The following is a 20,993-nucleotide window of genomic DNA, read 5'->3' as shown; positions in this document are numbered from 1 at the left end:
TTATTGTCCTTGGTGTGAACAGGCCTTTAGTTCACTCAAAAAATGACGATTTTTGTAATTTATTCATTCATGTTGTTTCAAACCTGTATCAGTTTCTTTTGATGTTTTATTAAAAAGGTTTGGGAGGAGCACGATCTGATAATCAACCAATTTGGCACAATTTGCAACTTGTTTAGCTAACCATCCTAACTAGCACAATACGTGTGTGTGTGTGTATATATATATATATATATATATATATATATATGCAGCCTACCTACCTCTGTCCTGTCAATGGTCAATGGCTACTGTTAACTGTCTGGTTAACAAAATGTATTTTATGTTCAACAGAAGAAAGAAACGTACAGATCTGGAACATTGTATATTGAATACTCTTTGAGTTTGTATGATATATAATATAGAATAAGGCAATACCATTAATATCAATATACAGTAGTTTATTACAAGCACATATTAAGAATACGGGGCACAGAGTGAGCTGTTGTGTGGAAGGTGCATAATCCAATTTGTTCCAAACATGAAAAATGCTTTATATTAAGGGTTTCAAAGTAATACATAAGTATGTCTGCAGGTGCTAACAAATTCAAAAAAAAGGAGGCCTCAGAGATCATCTTTGCTGAGACGGTGCAAGAATGGCAGAGTCTGTAATAGTGTTTCAGCCTCTGATGGGGAGTTTTCGTTTGCATTTACTTCCAGTTTGCAGATGCAGGTTGAATTTGTTTTAAGTTTTACAGGCTCTTCTCCTGACATTTGCTTTATAAATTGAGAATGAACTGTTCCACTAAGTCACTTTGTCATTCATTTGATCATATTCTGTATGCACATTGTATTTTAAGCTCTGTCCCCCAGTTTCACAAGGATAATGCATGTTTGAGCCGTCTTAATTGAAAATCAATGTCATTGCCATTGCTTTGTCTCAAGATGCACACTAATTTAACTAAAGCCTAGTCCTGGTTTAAGATAAGCCAATAATGTGAATCCGGGAATATGTTTTGAAGTCACCACAAAGTTTTATTTGACTTTTTTTTAAAGAATCATTTTTTTAACTGAATGTAATGTTATTTTCTTGTTCAATAGTGTGGGGCAAAAATAAAAATGTCCATGTAAACTGAAGGATGTTGGATGAAGGATGCAGTGACCATGGTAGATTTAGCTCGGCAGCTGAACTCTGCTGATGTGTTATTAGAGAGAAAGAGGGCGGTGTTTCTCACTTTCCCTTCGCTGCCCAGTTTTATAAGACAGGCAAAGGGTGCGCGCAAAATGAATCTGCGACGCGGAGCGCGAGTGCGCGCACGGACACGCGCTCACAGCTGCCTGAGAGAAAGCGAGACAGGCGGCCTCGCGCTTATAATGGCTGCCAGGAAAAGCAGAGCAGAGGAAAATCAGCTACATTGGGAATAACGTCGTGCACAGGTAAATCCTGCTCTCGTGTGTGTTTGTGTGTAGCAGGACTCTTTGTCCGAGCATGTGTGTGTCGTGCTGCCGCTGGAAGCGTTTAGTCATGAAACACACCTTTAACTGTTACTGTCACAGCAACATATGAGCATCGAGCATACCTGCTCTCGTGCGATGGGCTGCTGCAGTGTGTTAAACCATGCTTGAATACAGCTGGAGACAGAAAGAGACCAAACCGACAGGCCCTTATTACAACACAACACGCATTGTGTTCAGTCAGAGCTAAACAGAGAGTGTGTAATGCTAGCTTTGCCCTTTGATCGCTGTTTCCTCGTGTCAAGCAGCTTCCACACACACACACACACACACACACACACGTGTTGGCAGCGCTGTCGTGTTTGTTTATCATTTGCACTAACTGCGTTTTAAACATTTTCTGGTGTCTCCGGTACAAATGCGCGAGATTTTTTTTCTAAAGCAACCTCTTTTATAATAATTATCATGCTGTATTTTTGTGCACACGTGAGTAATGACTAATTTATTTCACAATGGTTTTCTAAACGCAAAAGTAGAGTTTGGCATCATCTTGCACTCGGATGTGTGCACGTCTTCTTTTCCAATCAAATGCCTTCTAGCCAATGATAATGGCCTTTCCACTAACTTGTATTAAAATGACATCTGAGTAGCACGTCATGGTTAAGCGTGGCTATTGGCTCTTTAAAAGGGGCGTGGTCTTTAAATGTCCCCCTCTATTGTTTCAGTAGGAAACATAAGATCGTAGTGTATTGCATTTTATACAAGTAGCAACAAATGTAATCAAATATTTATTTTGGTTAAATTTGAAAATAAAATAGTAGACAGCCCTATGTACAAAAAAAAGATAACATGGGTCATCCTTAGCTTAAGCCACATGTTTTTATGGGTTCATTATTTGCAACTTTACTTTTACACAACTTTTTTTTTTTAAGTATATTTTCATAGAGACATCTTCTAAAGCCGTTTCAAATACATGGATTCAAAGTCGACTTTTAAGCGGTCTGAATGTGAAAAAGAAGGTAGTACTATGGATCACAGGACTTTCATATCTTTGGACACTTCTGTTATTCAAAACCGGTTCTTGGAAACCTCTTTTAGACAAACTGTTATGTAGCAAATAAGTGAGATAAAGCCCACTGTTGAATTATCTTGAAGAGCTAGACTATTGACCAGTTGGTTTCATTATGTAGCGTCTGACTAAACGCCACTTGACAGAAAGCAGCTGATATCTGACCCACATGAAAAACAAGTTGTTTTTTTACGTACAATCTGAAAATTGATACTGCCACGATATTTGGTTGGCGTTTCCTCAAATTTCAGCGTGTTCAAATAATGTTAAAGGGGTCATATGATGCTGTTTTAAAGATCATTATTTGGTGTAGCAGAATATGTTGACATGCTTTAATGTTCAAAAAACACATTATTTTTAAAATACTGTACATTATTATAGTTCCTCTATGCCCCGCCTCTCTCAAACACATCGTTTTCTACAAAGCCCCTCCTTTCCAGCAAGTGCAGTCTGCTCTGATTGGCCAGCTGACAGTGCATTGTGATTGGCCGAACACCACAAGCACGCGTCGGAAATGTAACGCCCCTTACCGTAATCACGAGCTTCAGCTTTCAAAGTAAATATAAAGACAGTTAATAATGTCCTTAGTTTTAGCATCAGTTGAAGCCTGAGAGGGGAACAGAGTCACGTGACAGACACCGTGATGAAGCTTGTGTTTATTTGCACATACGCTGTGGTTAAGACAGCTGCTGTGCTGTGATTTCTGACGGGCTGTACACTCCGATGTGATGTGACCCTGTTCCCCACACACTCTCTCTCACTCTCACTCTCACTCTCACTCACACACACACACACACACACACTCTCTCACACACTCTCTCTCACACACACACTCTCTCACACACACACACACTCTCACACACACGATGCATTACTCTACACTGCGCAAAACTCCACATTTGAACAGTCGATAGCACTAATAACAAAACATGCTTCCAGTCGCTGATTCAGAAGCACCAGATTGTCATGCCAAAGTCAGAATTGACTTGCATTACATTAACACTTACTTGCATTAAACCACTATTTTGTTTTAGAAATAGCTTTCATGCACAGCCAGCGTTATACTCTCCTAGGTTTACGAAACTGTCCATAAAATGCGTTGCACAAATTCAAAAATCTGGGTTGTGTTCTGTTGTAAAGCCAAATAAAGTGCTTTTGCTTTCTCACAGAAACACAGCGTCTCCCTGACACGGCTGCATCAACACTACTGCGTTACTGAAACCATGCCTTCTTTCTTTGCGTGAACATTTGGGTGGCATTACACAAATATTTCCACATCATGACGTAGACGTGTGTTTGAACGAGCCGTTTTAGCCCGGTCTGCATCAGCCTTCTCTTATAGATAGAATAAATCATTTTGTGGGAGACTCTGAGCTTTGTAACTCTGCTGATCTTATATATGCACAAACAACTACATAACACACTAAAGAAAAGGAAAACAAGAAATCGCATCATATGACCCCTTTAAAGGAAAATGACTTGGTTATGATTGGAGGTAAGTCATTGGCTACATTGGGGATGCTTTGCTACTAATTACCTCAAACAAAACCGAATGTCTTTCAAAGATTAATGGCTTTGAACGCCACATGTTGGTAAATTCTAGTCTCATGCTATTAAACCGTTTTCTTTCTTGAGAGACTGAAAAACTTTGTACACCCTGACTCCCAGAATAGTGCTCGTTGAATTGGCAGCTCTTGCCAAGAGGAGTGTATGTATCGGACAGTCTGTCTGAGACCGAGACTAATTGTTGTATAACAAGTGATGTTGAGAGAAACCCGATACAACAGCTTGCTGCTCTAATGGGCCATGGCAGGTTTATTGTTTTCTGCTGTACAGTTTAAATCAACATGGCAGCTTCCTTGTTACATATGTTACATGTACTTACTATTATAATAACAATAAATTATACATAGTTACATGAAAGTAACCCTAATCCCAACCATAGTCATATAGTAAGTACATGTAGTTAATTAATATTACTCAGTACTTAAATATATAATTACACTGTAACAAGGACAGTGACTCCAGTCATGGATTATTGTGTGTTTTGGCCACACAGGTGAGGAAGAGGATGGTGAGCAGTCAAGCCAAGTACGAGCTGATCCAGGAGGTGGGCCGGGGCAGTTACGGAGTGGTTTACGAGGCAGCTGTACGGCAGACCGGTGCTCGCGTGGCTGTGAAGAAGATCCGCTGTCACTCCCCGGAGAACGTGGAGCTGGCCTTGAGGGAGTTCTGGGCCCTCAGCAGCATCCAGAGCCAGCATCCCAACGTCATCCACCTGGAGGAATGCATTCTCCAGAGAGACGGCCTCGCTCAGCGCATGAGCCACGGCTCCAGCTCCTCGCTCTATCTGGAAGTATGTGTCCAACCTGCAAGCACAGCCAACACAAAGCCCGTCAGTGTAGGTGTGTGTTAGCTTTACAGACAAGAAATTAAGGGATGCAAAACGATTAATCATGATTAATTGCTTTCAAAAAAAGTTTGTTTACACACTATGTGTGTGTACTGTGTATGTTTATGTATATATTAGTGCTGTCAAACATGAATCCAAAATAAGTTTTGTTTACATAATAAATGTATGTGTACTGTTTATTTATTGTGTATATAAACATACATACGTGTGTGTGTGTGTGTATATATCAGAATCTTTTTTTATGTATTAAATATATTTATAATATAAATTATATGAATATAAATACATGTAAATATTTTCAAAATATATACTGTATGCATGTTTTATATATATATATATGCATGCATGCATACATGCGCAGAACACGCATATATTATGCAAACAAATCTTTTGTTTTGGCTGCGATTTAATCGTTTGACAGCACTAGAAATAAACACGTGTATATATATATATATTTTTAAATTGCATGTGTATTTATACTTGTATATATAAATTGTTATAAATATTTTATATATATATATATATATATATATATATATATATATATATATATATATATATATATATATATCTATATATATATATATATATATATATATATATCTAATGTTTTTCCTTAATTTACATGCATGTTTGTGCATTTATATATACATAATAAATGTATACATTACACACACATACGATATGTAAACATAAACGTTTATTTTGAATGCGATTAATCCGGATGAATCATTTTGCAGCCCTAGTGGCAAACAAGAGGAAATGCAAATCACTGCATTGATATAGTTACCACATACTAATACTGATAGAACTCAGATCAGGGAGTCGGATATTTCTGGACATTTTGGAAACAGTTGCTGATCGAAATGTGAATGAAATATAAATCTTTTAGCCTATTTATTATCTGCACATTAGTGCTGTGCCTTCAATATCCTTTCAGGAAACAGGAAGTGGCTAAATGAGGAAATGTCACTTACAGTAGCTTTTGGTTTATTAATAGAGATGAGGAAATTATTGGTGGATTTAGGAGATGAGATTTTAAAAACTTGAGCCCCATTTTGGAGGCGTTTTTAATAAAAGAAACAAACAACACCTGACAGGAACTAGGGCTGTGCAATTAATCTCATGCGATTCTCATACACATCTCGTCAGTAAAGCCGGCTCTATGATTGGCGCTAAATCTCCATCACCTGTTTTCAGATGGAGCGGCAGTTAATACACAGAGCCGTAGTTTATATATATATATATATATATATATATATATATATATATATATATATATATATATATATATATATATATATATATATATATATATATATATATATATATATATATATATATATATATATATATATATATATATATATATATATAATATGAATGAATGAATACAGTAGTAAATAAATACAGGAATTTTCAGCAGATTATTAGAGACTATTTGAATGATTAATTTTGGGAGTTTTGTAGGGAAGTCTACATAGAAAGTTAAACTAAATGACATTTACTCTGAAAATATTTTGGGAAAACTGAATGATTTGGGGAAGAACTTGACAAATCAAGGATTTGCATTCTGATTTTTAGGTATAAACATGAAATGTATTGTAATAATAATGTAAAATAAAAACAATTATTTAATAAAAATGTAAATTTTATGGTACAGCTGCGTTAAACGGCTGTATAGTACATCAAGTGTTAAACAACCAGGCTTTCATTTATCAGTTTTCCAGCAAATAAATAAATATATCTTGAGCTGCACACATGTAAATGAACACTGTTCCATGCATATAATTAAATAAATCACAGCTTTTGCAATTAGATATTCACACTAAGCCATGTTGTGATACCAGTATTATTCTGGTATTTTGTGCAGCCCTGTTTTCTATACTGTTGATGAAGTGTAGCAATAAAGCTTCATTTAGGATTGTTTTATCGTTGTGCTTTTTTGCACGTGACTACTACATTATCCATCATTCTTTCCCACATAATCATAATTACATAAAGCATCAGTTACACCCCTAATGTGCATCCTTTGCACTTTATTAAGTTGCATTAGTGCCAAGCATCTTATCTGTAATTGTAAACGGAAAACCGTCCCTTGCACTCATTTTATTCTGAAAATCTCACATTACATTGTAATTGCTACTTCTGTAGGAACTTCCCAGGGGGGCTTAAAGGCAGCATTACGGCATCTCTGTATAAGATGTATCTGTATATACATCTTATACAGAGGGGTAGTCGTGGCCTAATGGTTAGAGAGTCGGACTTGTAATCCGAAGGTTGCGGGTTCGAGTCTCGGGCCGGCAGGGATTGTAGGTGGGGGGAGTGAATGTCCAGTGCTCTCTCCACCCTCAATACCACGACTGAGGTGCCCTTGAGCAAGGCACCGAACCCCCAACTGCTCCCCGGGCGCCGCAGCATAAATGACTGCCCACTGCTCCGGGTGTGTGTTCACGGTGTGTGTGTTCACTGCTGTGTGTGTGTGTGTGTGTGTGTGTGTGTGTGTGCACGTTGGATGGGTTAAATGCAGAGCACGAATTCCGAGTATGGGTCACCATACTTGGCTGAATGTCACTTCACTCACTTATATCTATATGTGAAGTACAGCACAGTAAAAAAAAACGTCGTCAAACATGCATCCTGCTGAAAAAAGACAAACAATCACCTTCCTAATCGACTAGATTGCTGTTGGCAGGCTTTTCTGATGATGAGCAGCAATGCAAACTACTCTATTGTACAAGGCAGATGGCACTCTGTAATATAAGTGGGTGATTATAGTATTGTATGGCGTTTTATGTCGGGTCAAGTCGCATGAAGACATGAGGATGTTGTTACTGAGTGGAAGTGAGCCGGAGTGCAGAGCACAGTAATGGGTTGTTATTCCTGGCCTTTGAGATGAGGTTGATTAGCATTCTTGCTGCTATAATTATGAGCTTACAGTGCCGTTTGTCTGCTGACCTCTGTCTGTGCAAAGCCTTCTGCATCTTCTGTCAACAGATGACAGAGGAAACGTGCTTTAGATTTGCACAGACATTCCCAAACTGCTTGTAAAGGTTTTTCACGTTTAGAGTTTAGCACCATTTTTAATCTTTTAAAGCCAGTTTAACCCTGTTTTTCATATTTATTGTTGCTTGAATGTTACAGCTGTTTAGTCAAGTCACCTTTATTTATATAGCGCTTTTAACAATACAAATTGTGTAAAAGCAACTGCACAATATCAAAATAGGAAAATAGTGTGTCAATAATGTACGATGGCAAGATTAAACTTATTTTCAGTTAAAGGCATTTCATTATTGAATTCAGTGATGGCATCGTCCAGCTCAGTTCAGTTTAAATGGTGTCTGTGCAATCAAGTCGACAATTTCGCTCGAAATGAAGTGTCCCCAACTAAGCAAGCCAGAGGCGACAGCGGCGAGGAACCAAAACTCTATCTGTGACAGAATTGAGAAAAAAACCTTGGGAGAAACCAGGCTCAGTCGGGGGGCCAGTTCTCCTCTGACCAAACGAACCAGCAGTTCAATTCCAACTGCAGCAACGTCAGATTGTAAGGGCTCATCTGGTTCCAGTGGTCTTTCCCGATGGCTGTCTAAGTGACGGGGTCCTCACTGGGGATCTGTCTCTGGGGTTCATCTCGGTGTCCTGGTCTCCACTGACGTTCAGGGCTGTAGAGGTCGTCTCTGGGTGCTGATCCACCATCTGATCTGGATACGGACTGGATCGGGTGGCTACGGCGACCTTGGAATAAGAACGAAACAGACTAATATTAACATAGATGTGAATCTTCTTACGATGTAACAAGTACATCAGGTGTTTTGGGAAATGTTCCCGGTTCTGGTTGACCTAATTAATGCAGCCTAACAATCCTTTAACGGATTTGAATATTATAAGTGTATTAGTGTGTTGTGTACGCCAGGATGGGTCTTTTAATCTAGATTCAAACTGACAGAGTGTGTCTGCCTCCCGAACAGTGTTAGGTAGATTGTTCCAGAGTTTGGGCGTTAAATAGAAAAAGGATCTGCTACCCGCAGTTGATTTTGATATTCTATGTATTATCAAATGGCCAGAGTTTTGAAAACGCATTGGACATGGAGGACTATAATGCGATAGGAGCTCGCTCAAGTACTGAGGAGCTAAACCATTCAGGGCTTTATAAGTAATTAACAAGATTTTTAAATCTATACGATGTTTAATAGGGAGCCAGTGCAGTGTTGACAGAACCGGGCTAATATGGTCATACTTCCTGGTTCTAGTAAGAACTGTAGCTGCTGCATTTTGAACCATCTGTAGTTTATTAAACATGCAGAACAACCGCCCAATAAAGCATTACAATAGTCTAACCTTGAGGTCATGAATTAACATTTCTGCATTTGACATTGAGAGCATAGGTCTCAGTTTAGATATAGTTTTAAGATGGAAAAAGCAGTTTTACAAATGCTAGAAACATGGCTGTCAAGGGAGAGATTGCGATCAAATATCACACAGGTTCCTGACTGATGATGAAGAATCAACAAAGCAGCCATCAAGTGTTAGACAGTGTTCTAGGTTATTACTTGTGGGGGTTTTAGGTCCGATAATTAACACCTCTGTTTTTCAAAATTTAGCAGTAAGAAATTACTCATCCAGTTTTTTTTTTTATATCGGCTATGCATTCCATAAGTTTCTCAATTTGGTGTTTCATCAGGCCGCGAAGAAATATAGAGCCGAGTATCATCAGCATAACAGTGAAAGCTAACACCATGTTTCCTGATTATACCTCCCAAGGGTAACATGTAAAGCGTGACAAGTAACGGCCCTAGTACTGAGCCTTGAGGTACTCCATACTGCACTTGTGATTGGTATGATACCTCTTCATTCACTGCTACGAATTGATGGCGGTCAGATAAGTACGATTTGAACCATGCTAATGCACTTCCACTAATAACAGCAAAGTTTTCTAGTCTATTCAAAAGAATGTTGTGATCGATCGTGTCGAACGCAGCTCTAAGATCCAGTAGCACTAATAAAGAGATACAACCACGATCAGATGATAAGAGCAGGTCATTTGTAACTCTGAGAGCAGTCTCGGTGCTATGAAATGGTCTAAATCCTGACTGGAAATCGTCACAGATATCATTTTTCTCCTAAGAAGGAATATAATTGTGAGGATACTACCTTTTCTAGTATCTTTGACAGAAAAGGGTGATTTGAGGTCAGTCTGTAATTAACTAGATCTTTGGGGTCAAGTTGTGGCTTTTTAATGAGAGGCTTAATAACAGCCAATTTAAAGGTTTTGGGGACATATCCTAATGATAATGACAAATTAATAATCGCCAAAAGAGGATCTATGACTTCTGGAAACACCTTTTAGTAGTTTAGATGGAATAGGGACTAACATACATGTTGTTGGTTTAGCTGATTTAACAATATAATACGATTCTTCCTCTCCTATAGTAGAGAATGAGTGGAACTGTTCCTCAGGGGATCTATCTGATGCGATACTGTAGCTGACAGCTGCATGGTGACAATTACTGTGTGAATATGGATTACGTGTATTGCATTAAACTGAATTAAATGACCCTGTTCTTACTATTTCAACCATAAAAGCCCATTTGTTTTGTTAGTTTAATTAGATGTATGCATTTGGTAAACTAACCTTAAGGGATTCTGCATTAAGTCTGCAGTTTGGTTAATGATTTGTCTTAATCTAAAGAAAACAGTCTTATGTTTTGAGAGCTTTTTGGGAAAGCAGCGCTAATCTTGAAACTCGAATCCCATGCGGAGAGTATCAGGCGAAGGATGTGGTTAAATGTGCCAACACATGACGTGCAGCAGTAACACGCATCTCCTCTATGGACAGCACTGTTGTTGCTGTGCTTCAGATGAGATCGACTTTAAGAGATGTGCTCTGATTGGTTCCCTGTGCAGACAGATGCTTCAGCGTTCATAGGTTGGTGCTCCGTTTTGCAATAGCCTGTAATGGTGAGGTAAACACAAACCTGAAGCTGGTTGTGTAATTGAATAACTTGATAGGTGCAGTGTTGACTACCCTACCATTCAGTCAATCTGACACTTGTCAAATGCACAGTGAAGTCAATTCTGTGTATAAGACACCTTTATAGCATGTATAAAGCTGCTCTTAATACCCCTGACAGCATAGTGGTGAGAAATTAATTAATACACTTGCACTTTAATTTAATGGTGCAAAGTATAAAAATGGCTCAATCTAATTCAGTTCGGCAGTTTTTCCTGTGTGCGCTTTTCTTTTTTTGTGAGTACTACTCTACACATTCAGTAAAAATTTCCATCAACCTCCTAAAATCTAAAACTTGAATTACATAAAGACACAATGTATGATGTCAGGTAGAAATGGTGAAAAAGGAAAATATGCATGGACTGTAACAAGCATTTACTTATAAGCAAATAATTTGCATAGAGTCCAATAAAACAATAATGGCAATAAAACAAGTGATAAAATTCCATTGACTTGAATTGAAGGAGGGACCAAATCCCAAGCAGTGCCATAACAACCACCCTGAACCTCTGACTCTGCAACCTTGTACTGAGCCCCCAATTACAACACATTGGCAGCTGTGTAGCTACACCTTGGCATCAAGGTGCTAAGTTTTGCACAGGCAGGCATTCATGTAGCTCAAACAGTAGAGCATGGTGCTAGCAATGGCAAGGTCATGGGTTTGATTCCCAGGGAACTGAACTGATAAAATGTATACCTTAAATGCAGTAATAAGTTGCCTTTGGATAAAAGCGTTAACCAAATGTGTACATGTAAATTCATTACTCAGGAAATGTTGAATCCTGTAATGTCTCACAAAACTTTGCATGCATTCAAATTTCACTACTTTACTTTTCTTACTGTAAAAAATATATATTTTCAAAATTCATAATACTTTGATTACCAGCTGATTAAGAGAAGGATGGCCTGACATATAGTGGCCTTTCCATAATGAAAAGTTGGTTATGTAAGTGGACGTTGCACAATTTCTGTTAACACATTTCTTGAATGGAGTAACTTCTGTAAAATAAAAACAAACAAATTGTATTTGTCAACCATCAGCCACTCTAATTTCTGGATGACGACAGTAGAATTGGCCATTAAAAATCCTGCAGAAGTTGACCACCATTATCAGTGCGTAAATCTATGCAAAATGTGAACCTTTGTGCCAGGGCTCTTTGAATCCAACCCTCGAGGGCCAGTGTCCTGCTGAGTTTAGCGCTTACCCTAACCAAAAACACCAGGGGTCCGTTCTTCGTACGTCGCTAACTTAGCTGGATTTGATTGAGACTTTCGCTTGATCTTGGATCATTTGGTTCTTCGAAGCTTATGCCAGACTTGCTGTCATAGCAACAGGTCCGTAAGCTTAAACCTGCTCAGGAGCAGGCTTGTTTCATGTAAACAGGATTAGATTGCATCTTTTTAAGCAGAATTGATACTTAATATTTGCCCCAGCCACCGCTACTTTATTACAAGAGTAACCCACTGGTCCAGGGACAATAATTTAAAATAAATATAATTTAAAAATAAATTTGAAAATAATGTTGTGTAGTGTATACTATAGACACAGTCAGTATCTATACTCCTGCTCATTGAAAGATTTATTGGTGATGAAATAATTACTTTATAATCGTATTGGAGTTTTACGCACATGCTATACAGTTAATCTGAGTCGTGCATTAATTTGAGTGATGACAGATATTATGGGAGTGGCTTGATTAAACGCAGGAGATGCAGACAACTCTATCTCTGAGAAACTTTAAGACTGTCACAAGAAATCTGCTTCAAAGATAAAAATCAATACATCTGCCCTTTTCAGGGAACGCAAGAACGTGCAGTAATCTTAATCCAGATATTTTAATATAATACGCAAATTCGTTTGAAGAACCAAATTAGCCAGAGATGAGTTATCATGAGTAGAAGATCTGTCATCTTTCAAATGATCTCCGATGTATTAAGCGAGGTTCGAAGAACGGACCCCAGAAAAAGCTAATCTAAGATGATTTTGAGAACAACATGCAATTTACAGACAGGTGTGTTAAACTGGGCATGGTACTAAAGTACCAAACAAGTCTGCAGGACACTAGTCCTCCAGGACTGAAGTTAAAGAGTCCCATTTTAAACCATTGTTTGTAACTTTGTTTTTGTATTTATTTGTATACACTTAGTTGGTGGAGACCTCCTTGAAAGGTGAGATCACATTTGACCCCCACTGCGCCTACTACCTGTGGTTCGTCATGGACTTCTGCGATGGTGGAGACATGAACGCCTATCTCTTGTCCCGCAAACCCAGCCGCAAGACCAACACCAGCTTCATGCTGCAACTGGGCAGCGCTCTTGCCTTCCTGCATCGCAACCAGATCATCCACCGAGACCTCAAACCCGACAACATTCTCATCTCGCAGGGCAGAACCCCAGCTGGGTCCCCTGAACCCACCCTGAAGGTGGCCGACTTTGGCCTCAGCAAAGTCTGCTCCTGTTCGGGCTTGAACCCTGAAGAACCGGCAAGCGTCAACAAGTGTTTCTTGTCCACAGCTTGTGGGACGGACTTCTACATGGCCCCCGAGGTCTGGGAGGGCCACTACACCGCAAAGGCTGATATTTTTGCTTTGGGGGTCATCATATGGGCCATGGTGGAGCGGATTACGTTTGTGGATGTAGAGACTCAGAAGGAGCTCTTAGGGAGCTACGTACAGCAAGGGGAGGATATAGTCCCGTTGGGGGAGGCTCTGTTGGAGAACCCCAAGATGGAGCTCCACATCCCAGCTCGGAAGAAGAGCATGAACGCTGGCATGAAGCAGCTAATTCGGGAGATGCTGTCTGCCAATCCACAGGAGCGACCCGATGCCGTTGAGCTGGAGCTCAGGCTGGTTAGGATTGCATGCAGGGAACTCGATTGGGATACGTGAAAGGACAGCATCTTGGAGATGGAGTAAACTTCTAGGACAATGGGCTTGGAGCTTGAAGTGAGAACAAATTGTTTGGCCTCGTCCCAAATGGCACACGGGTGTCTTGTAGTCTTTGTTTGGGATTGTCTGTGAAATTCATTAGGCCGAAGGAGAGGGATCTCGAACCCTGCTCCTGGAGAGATATCATCCTGCTTACTTCTCCCCCAACCCTGCTCCCACACACCTACCTGCAATTTTTAAGTAACCCTGAACACTTTGAGTAGCTGCTTCTGGTCCGTTTTTTGGGGTTGGAGCTCTGCAGGACGGTAGCTCTGGAGGTGGAGACACTTGCCGTAGGGTTTCAGTTTAGGCTGAGCCCACAATTTCCTGTGCTGCAAAGTATAGACTTTGTAGAGGAATACAGCAAGGGCTGATGGTGCCGTTTGGGACAGGGCCTTTGGAGTGGGTTTTTAGTGGGCGATTGCACTGCTCCTTGTTTTTTTTTCTTGATATTTTTACAGTTTAGTCCAACCGATTCATTGATAAACGGCCTTTAAGATGTTAAATGGTTATTACTGTCTCACCTGTTCACAAGCACGTTGGGACTTTCATTAGCAAGAGCCCAGATGGGCTTCAGGGGATTTAATTGATGGGGAAAAAAGATCCGATATCCATCTTTCATTGACCATAAACCACATCGACCCAGATAAACGCACAGTACTGGAATGTACTGGGAATTCTGTGACCCTAAAACGTCAGATAGCATGTAGATTAGGGCTGGGCTAAAAATATGTTTGTAAAATATTTTGGCTTCATGAAAAATTCTATATTTTTAGTTTGATGGTGTCTGATTTACTTTCTTTGCTCATGAATTTGGAAGAAAGCATGAGTGATCAACTGGCATGATTTGAATGGCTAGAAAAGCGGTGTTAGAATCGATATTCATAAAAGAGTTGATATTCATCATGTTTTATGTCACTAAAAACAGAATAATGAATATATTGTATATATTCAAGTTAATGCCCAGCCCTGATGTAGTTTTAATACAGCAGAGCAAAATGACTCATGGCTTCCATCTTTCTTGGGAACTCTTTAATTCTCTATGAGAGCTACTCTCATCACACTCCCGGTGCTAATTCAACTTGTAATGCAAAGTGGAAAACATGCAGCAAATAATGGCTTTTTTTTTTACAGCCACTTTGATTTTTTTTTTTCTTTTCTTTTTTTTGTTTTTTTTTTTCCAGTCAATTTAGGAACTTTTTACAACCGGATTAATGTTTTTTATTTTCTGCTTCTGTGATTCACACACAAAAGGGCTTCAGGGAGTTGTATTTCTATCACTCAATTAAAAAAAAAAAAAAACTTTCTACAAAAACCATCAAGGCAATAGTTTATATTTTTGACAAGATATTCGGTAAATTACTCTGTAATATTGTCATCCTGCTGAACAGGTGAATTTTGAATAACCAGTGAATAGTACGCATTTCAATAAAAAAAAAAACATGAGTGCATTGGAGATTAAGTTTCAAGGCACTTCAGATGTTATCTGATAAACTGACAGACAAACAGGCATATTCTGTCTTTACCTCTTGCTGGACACTGATTTTGGCACTAAAGGCAGCTGTGTGCATGTGAGAACTATGTGTGTCCATTTCGGAGCACCAGGTGTAAAGAGATTCGACAAACAAAAGCCTTGATTTGAGGAGCTGAGTTTTCTTCTTTCTGGATTGTGGCTTAATTAAATCCTGTCAGATTCAAAAAGAGGCAAGCTGGCACTTTCAACAAAGAGAGTGTAAAATGGGAATGAACGATTACGGTCATTTTTTAATGAGGCATTTTTATTTTATTTTATTTTTTTATCTCAGATTTGCAATTTTTTGCCATTACCAAAATTCTGGACATGCCAAACAGGTTAAACCTTGATCAACAGGTTTGAATGGTTAAATAAATGCAGTAAACACTGTGATTTGTGTAAATAATTGAGAAAATGGAATGGAATTTACTTCCCGCCAAGCTGGCAAACTTTAACTTCTTTTGATGAATTTTGCAAGAAAATATTTTGAACAATGTGGGTATTCAAATAATTTCTGGTCCCCATTTTCCATACCAAAGTCAATGGGGACCAACAACTGTTTGGTTACCAACTTTCTTCAAAATCTTTTTTTGTGTGTGTGAAAGAAATTCATAGAGGTTTGGAACAAAGTGGGGGAGTAAATGTTTTGGGTGAACTGTTCATTTAAGAGAATGTTGGTGGTTTTAATCCTATGTTAATTGTTTTAAACAAAGTAACATAATTTGTACCCTGTTTGTTGAAAGTGCCAGCTGCTCTTTCAGACAGCACAATGCCAGACAGGTCTATTCCATATGAATTCAAGTCAATGTTTAAGTGAATTCTTAGATCAGTCAGCTCAAGTTACACAGCTAAAGGAGTCATTGTGCTGTGAGGTTACTAGAGATGCTTTACACCTGATGATCCTCATATGAATGCTCAGAACAACCAGCCTCGATTAAACACACGAAACCTCACGTATTAGCACAGAGAGAGTTACTTACGCACTACAACAAACGCCAGTGTACTAATGCATGCAACACCTCTCACCTTCAGGGAAACGCATACAGGGAGTGTGAACGGATAAAAACGTTGATGCTAACACACACACACACAACCGTAAGCCTCTGTGAGTCGGGGATCTCATGTCTTTGACACACGATGCCAGCGAGCTGAATTTGATCTCCACTTCACTGTCATTTTTGCCTGGAATCCCAGAGTGCCGCATTTTACCGGTAATCCCTTCCGCCACGCTCTCTCGACAGACTAACGCTAAGCCTGTTACGTTCCCGAGGAATTAGGCGAAGAAAGCATTCTCTGGGACAGAAACTGCCATTTAGGTCAACGTTTTGTACGATTTTACAGGCACTTCAGACATGAGCCCTCGTGGCAGAAGTACCTCTGTCCCTTTAAACACAGGACACGTCTTTTTCCTAAGTGACAAGCGGAGGCATTAATATTTAATGCTGTGTCCATATTTTTTTCACCTTGTCAAGTGGGGCATGCTGTAAATGCCAGAACCAGCAAAATTTAATTCCAAGCAATGGCTTAAATCATCCGTCTCAAAGATTTTTTTCTTTTCCCCTTTTGTGGAAGCTTCTCTTCCAACTGTGGTATTATGCCATAATCCACATTATTGCAAGAATAAAGGATAAAAGGATTATTTTCAAAAAGCCACAACTTCCTAATCGCCCAAATATTGTTTAATCTTCCTTTCCTTTTAGATTAACATAATTTATGCCTTATTTTTAAATCCTATTGCCCTTATGAGCACTTGATTGGGCCGTGTGTTTCCTGAAGTTCTCAGTACATTTGCCTGACAAGCACTTGGTTGTGATGGTTCAAGATGATTCTTTATCAAGTGTTGCTGTTTGTCAGTATTAATAAGAGAACTTCATGGATGTGTCCTCCTAGCGATGTGTATTCAACTTGAGTATTGAATTGCGCCGACATGCAGATGAATGTCACTGGAATGCAAGACCGTGGCCCGATGGAAACATTGTGGGGAGAAAAGCTACGTTCACATTGCAGTTGCATGTGTCCCAAACCTGATTTGAGACCGATTCTGTTTTTGGATGAGTGTGAACAGCATAAATCCCATTGAGTCTGACTGACTTGTGTCCAAAAATTTTTGGACCCCTCACCTATTACAGTTAATATACACAGTGCCCTCCATAAGTATTGGAACAGTAAAGACAAAATTGCCCTGTTGGCTGTGGAGTCAAGACATTTGCAAAAATGATTAAAAGATAAAACTAGAGAGTGTCACATTTTATTATTAGCCGTTTCAACACATACATGTTTTACCAAATAAAAAGAACAGCACTTTTAGAGTTCATCCCACTCATTGATGTGAGCATAAGTATTGGGACAGTTGAACATAAGGCAGATATAAAAGATTAAAAGCTATTATTTAGTTGCAGATCCCTTGCACACAATCACAGCAGTGAGTCTGTGACCCATAGACATCACCAGACTCTTGCTCTCATCCTTTTAAATACTTTTCCCAGCCTTTAATGCAGCCAATTCCAGTTGTTGCTTGTTTTGGGGAGTTTCTACCTTTAGTCTCCTCTTCAGCTGGTGAAATTCATGTTCAATCAGATTTAAATCTGGAGATTGATTTGGGCAATCTAAGACTTTCCATTTCTTTGCCCTTATAAATTCCTTGATTGAACTGCAGGGTGTTTTGGGTCATTGTCCTGATGCAATATGAAGCACTTCCCAATGAATCTGGTGGCATTTTCTTGAATATTGGTAGGCAAGATGGTTTTGTACCCTTCCAAATTCATTCTGCTGCTGTCATCATACATTAAGTCATCAGTAAAGTTGAGAGGGCCTGTTCCAGAGGCAGCCATGCATGCCCATGCCATGACACCACCTCCACCATGCTTTACAGATGAGGCTGGATGCTTGGGATCATTGCAGTTCCATTTTTTTCCTCCACATTTTTGCTTTCCCATCACTTAGATAAAGGTTCATCTTTGTCTCTTCGGTCCATAAACAGTTCAAAACTCTTCTGGGTCATCTTTGTGCTTTCTTGCAAACTCTAATCTTGCCTTTCTATTTTTGGTGCTGGTCAGAGGTTTGCATCTTGCTGTGTAGCATCTGTAATTCTGTGTCTGAGTCTCCTAATCATCTCCTAATCATCTTTTATGATTTGTCTGTCATCAACTACTGTTGTTTTCTCAGCCGATCAGGTCGTTGTTGGTTGCTGGTGCCGCTGGTGGTTTCCGAACTCTTGATTTCTTCATGCCCTTTGTTTTTGCTGTAGCTCTAACTGATTTCCTCTTTTCTTTTAGCCTCCAAATAGCTTGCTTTTCTCTTAAAGTCAGCTCCCTCATCTTCATCCTGGTTTGTGTGTGTTATCATCGAATGCAAGATTCAGAATACAGAAGTAATGGATATAACTGATACGACACATTCCCTGCTTTTAATATCTGAAGAATTAATGCAACAGGACACAGCTGATCACTTAGAAAGACCTGTGAGGCAACTGTTCCAATACTTATGCTCACATCAGATAGAGGGATGAAACTCTAAAAGTGCTGAACTTCTTAGCTGGTAAAGCATCTGTGTGTTGAATCACCCAATAATAAAATGTGACATTCTGTAGTTTTGTCTCATATTCATCTTTTAATCATATTTGCACATGTCTTGACTCCACAGCCAGCAGAGCAATTTTGTCTTTACTGTTCCTATACTTTTAGAGTACACTGTATGTGTATGTGTATATTAGGGATGTAACGATTCACTCAACTCACGATTCGATTCACAATTTTTATTTCACGATTTTTTTTTTTTTTTTTTTTTTTTTTTTTTACACAATGCGATTGGAGACATTATACAGTAAATGAGGTGTCCTTTTATTAGGTTATTGCTGCACGTTTCTCTGTGAAATTGAAATATTACAAAACTAAATTGAAATTTTAATAATAATAATAAATCTCTCCATATTAACAAACTAAGGCTTTGTTTGTGCTCTTTCAGGAACCACTGCATTTTAATCAACATCCAAACAAAGTACATGCAGCATGAGCAGTTTTTAATCTAAATTAGACTATCATTTCAAAATTTGAAGGAAAAACTGAATCATCTGACTTTAGTTTTGTGAAACTACATAAAACACATCTGAAGGAAACAGCAGAAGAGCTGAATGAGATGCAGTTTCTCTCTTTGCCAGCAGGTGGCGCTTATGGAACAGCAATAATACAGTGTTTCGTTGGTTACCGCTGTAAACAAAGCAGCACTGCACTTATGAACACTACTTTAATATGCATCGTTCAGAGGCAAGATCAAAATAAAAAAGACAGTCGTCCGGCTTGCGGGTAATCGTTACATCCCTTTTATATATATTTATATAATTATTAAATATTTTATTATAAATGTGACTTAAGTGTCCAAATACCTTTTGGATGTTGTCTTGCATTGAACCGTCATAAGAGAAGGTGTGAAAATATGTAGATTTATGATTGGAAGTGCAACATTTCAGACACTTCTGTTCAAAAGTTTGGGGTCAGCAAGTCAAAAATACAGTAAAAAGTTGTGATAATTTAATATATTTGAGAACTTTTATCAAATTAATTTTGAAATGTAGTTTATTGCTGTGATCAAAGTGTCACATGATCTTCAGAAATCATTCTGATTCGCTGCTCAAGAAACATTTTTGCTGCTTATGTGGAAACTGATCCTTTTTTCCGGGACACTGAATAGAAAATCCATGACCGCTTAAATCTTTAGTGTCACTTTTGTTCAATTTAATGCATTGCTGAAAAAAAAGAGAAAAAGTACTGGCTCCACACTTTTAAACGGTTGTGTAATTTCATAAAATAATTGAATATGATGTCACAAGAAAACAGTGAAGGTAGTATCTGATATGAACCGCATTTTATGAAAAAGTTATGGGAACAATCTGGTTTGAGCAGAAAATTGCGTATGGGAGCTGTCTTACAATGTGGACTGACTTCTTTTTAAAACACAACCCAGATGTGTGTTTTTAGATGTACCTACTTGACTTGAGTTTTCCCTTACTGACTAATAAACGCTGACCCAAAATAATGGTTTCTCTTCTGTACATACTGTACATGAACGACCTGATGGTCTGGATGATTGCTGGGTTTGTGTTGTAAGTGTGCTGACATGATTACAGCTCTTCTGTGTGTTTCTGTGCCGTTTCAGTGCGTCTTCTCATACGATGATCTGATATACTGATATGAAAGGTGAACGTCTTGTGTGTTAAAACTGTGAGCACAACTGTATTTGAATCTGGTTTCAAAGAAGCACTACGAAATATTTCCCACAGTGCCGTGCTCACAGATTCCCCTCCGACAGCCTGACCTGATTTACCATCAACTGCTGGGAACTTGGTGGTGATGCACTGACTTGAAAAGTGCTTTTATTTCACTTGTTTTTTTTACAGACGCTTTGTGTTTTGAGTATTTTGAGATTTCATGAGGGGATCTTCTAAGTGAATGTGTAATTTATTGTTGGGGGTTGGCTTTATTAATAAAACTTTTACTTGAATCGTGTTTTATTGATGTATTTATTGAGAAATGCAGAGCAAGTCTCTCTGCTGGCCAAGATTGCGTTTTAATTCGCCGTCTACCAAGTGTTTATAAAGTGGAAGGTCGGCCGTTAGCTTTTTGCCATTGAGAACA

The 20,993-nt window shown here is 38.8% G+C and overlaps 1 protein-coding gene across 1 annotated transcript; it reads left to right on the top strand.

Annotated features, from left to right (window-relative positions):
• Positions 1–1,282: 1,282 nt before the first annotated feature.
• pdik1l (PDLIM1 interacting kinase 1 like) lies at positions 1,283–15,277 on the top strand. The gene is made up of 3 exons (XM_079381702.1): positions 1,283–1,413; positions 4,560–4,856; positions 13,071–15,277. Exons 2-3 carry the CDS (start codon positions 4,572–4,574, stop codon positions 13,809–13,811), a joined length of 1,026 nt encoding a protein of 341 aa, XP_079237828.1. The 5' UTR covers positions 1,283–1,413; positions 4,560–4,571; the 3' UTR covers positions 13,812–15,277.
• The last annotated feature ends 5,716 nt before the right edge of the window (positions 15,278–20,993 follow it).

The sequence above is a fragment of the Barbus barbus genome, assembly GCF_936440315.1.
Source record: "Barbus barbus genome assembly, chromosome: 27".
In the NCBI taxonomy this organism is placed as follows: domain Eukaryota; kingdom Metazoa; phylum Chordata; class Actinopteri; order Cypriniformes; family Cyprinidae; genus Barbus; species Barbus barbus.
Note: the sequence above shows the minus strand (reverse complement) of the source record. Positions and strands in the feature narration are given on the sequence as shown.

Coding starts and splice junctions, on each gene's coding strand:
- pdik1l (XM_079381702.1), top strand. CDS start 4,572: ATGGTGAGCAGTCAAGCCAAGTACGAGCTGATCCAGGAGGTGGGCCGG. Junction 4,857..13,070: donor GCTCCTCGCTCTATCTGGAA/GTATGTGTCCAA, acceptor GTATACACTTAG/TTGGTGGAGACCTCCTTGAA.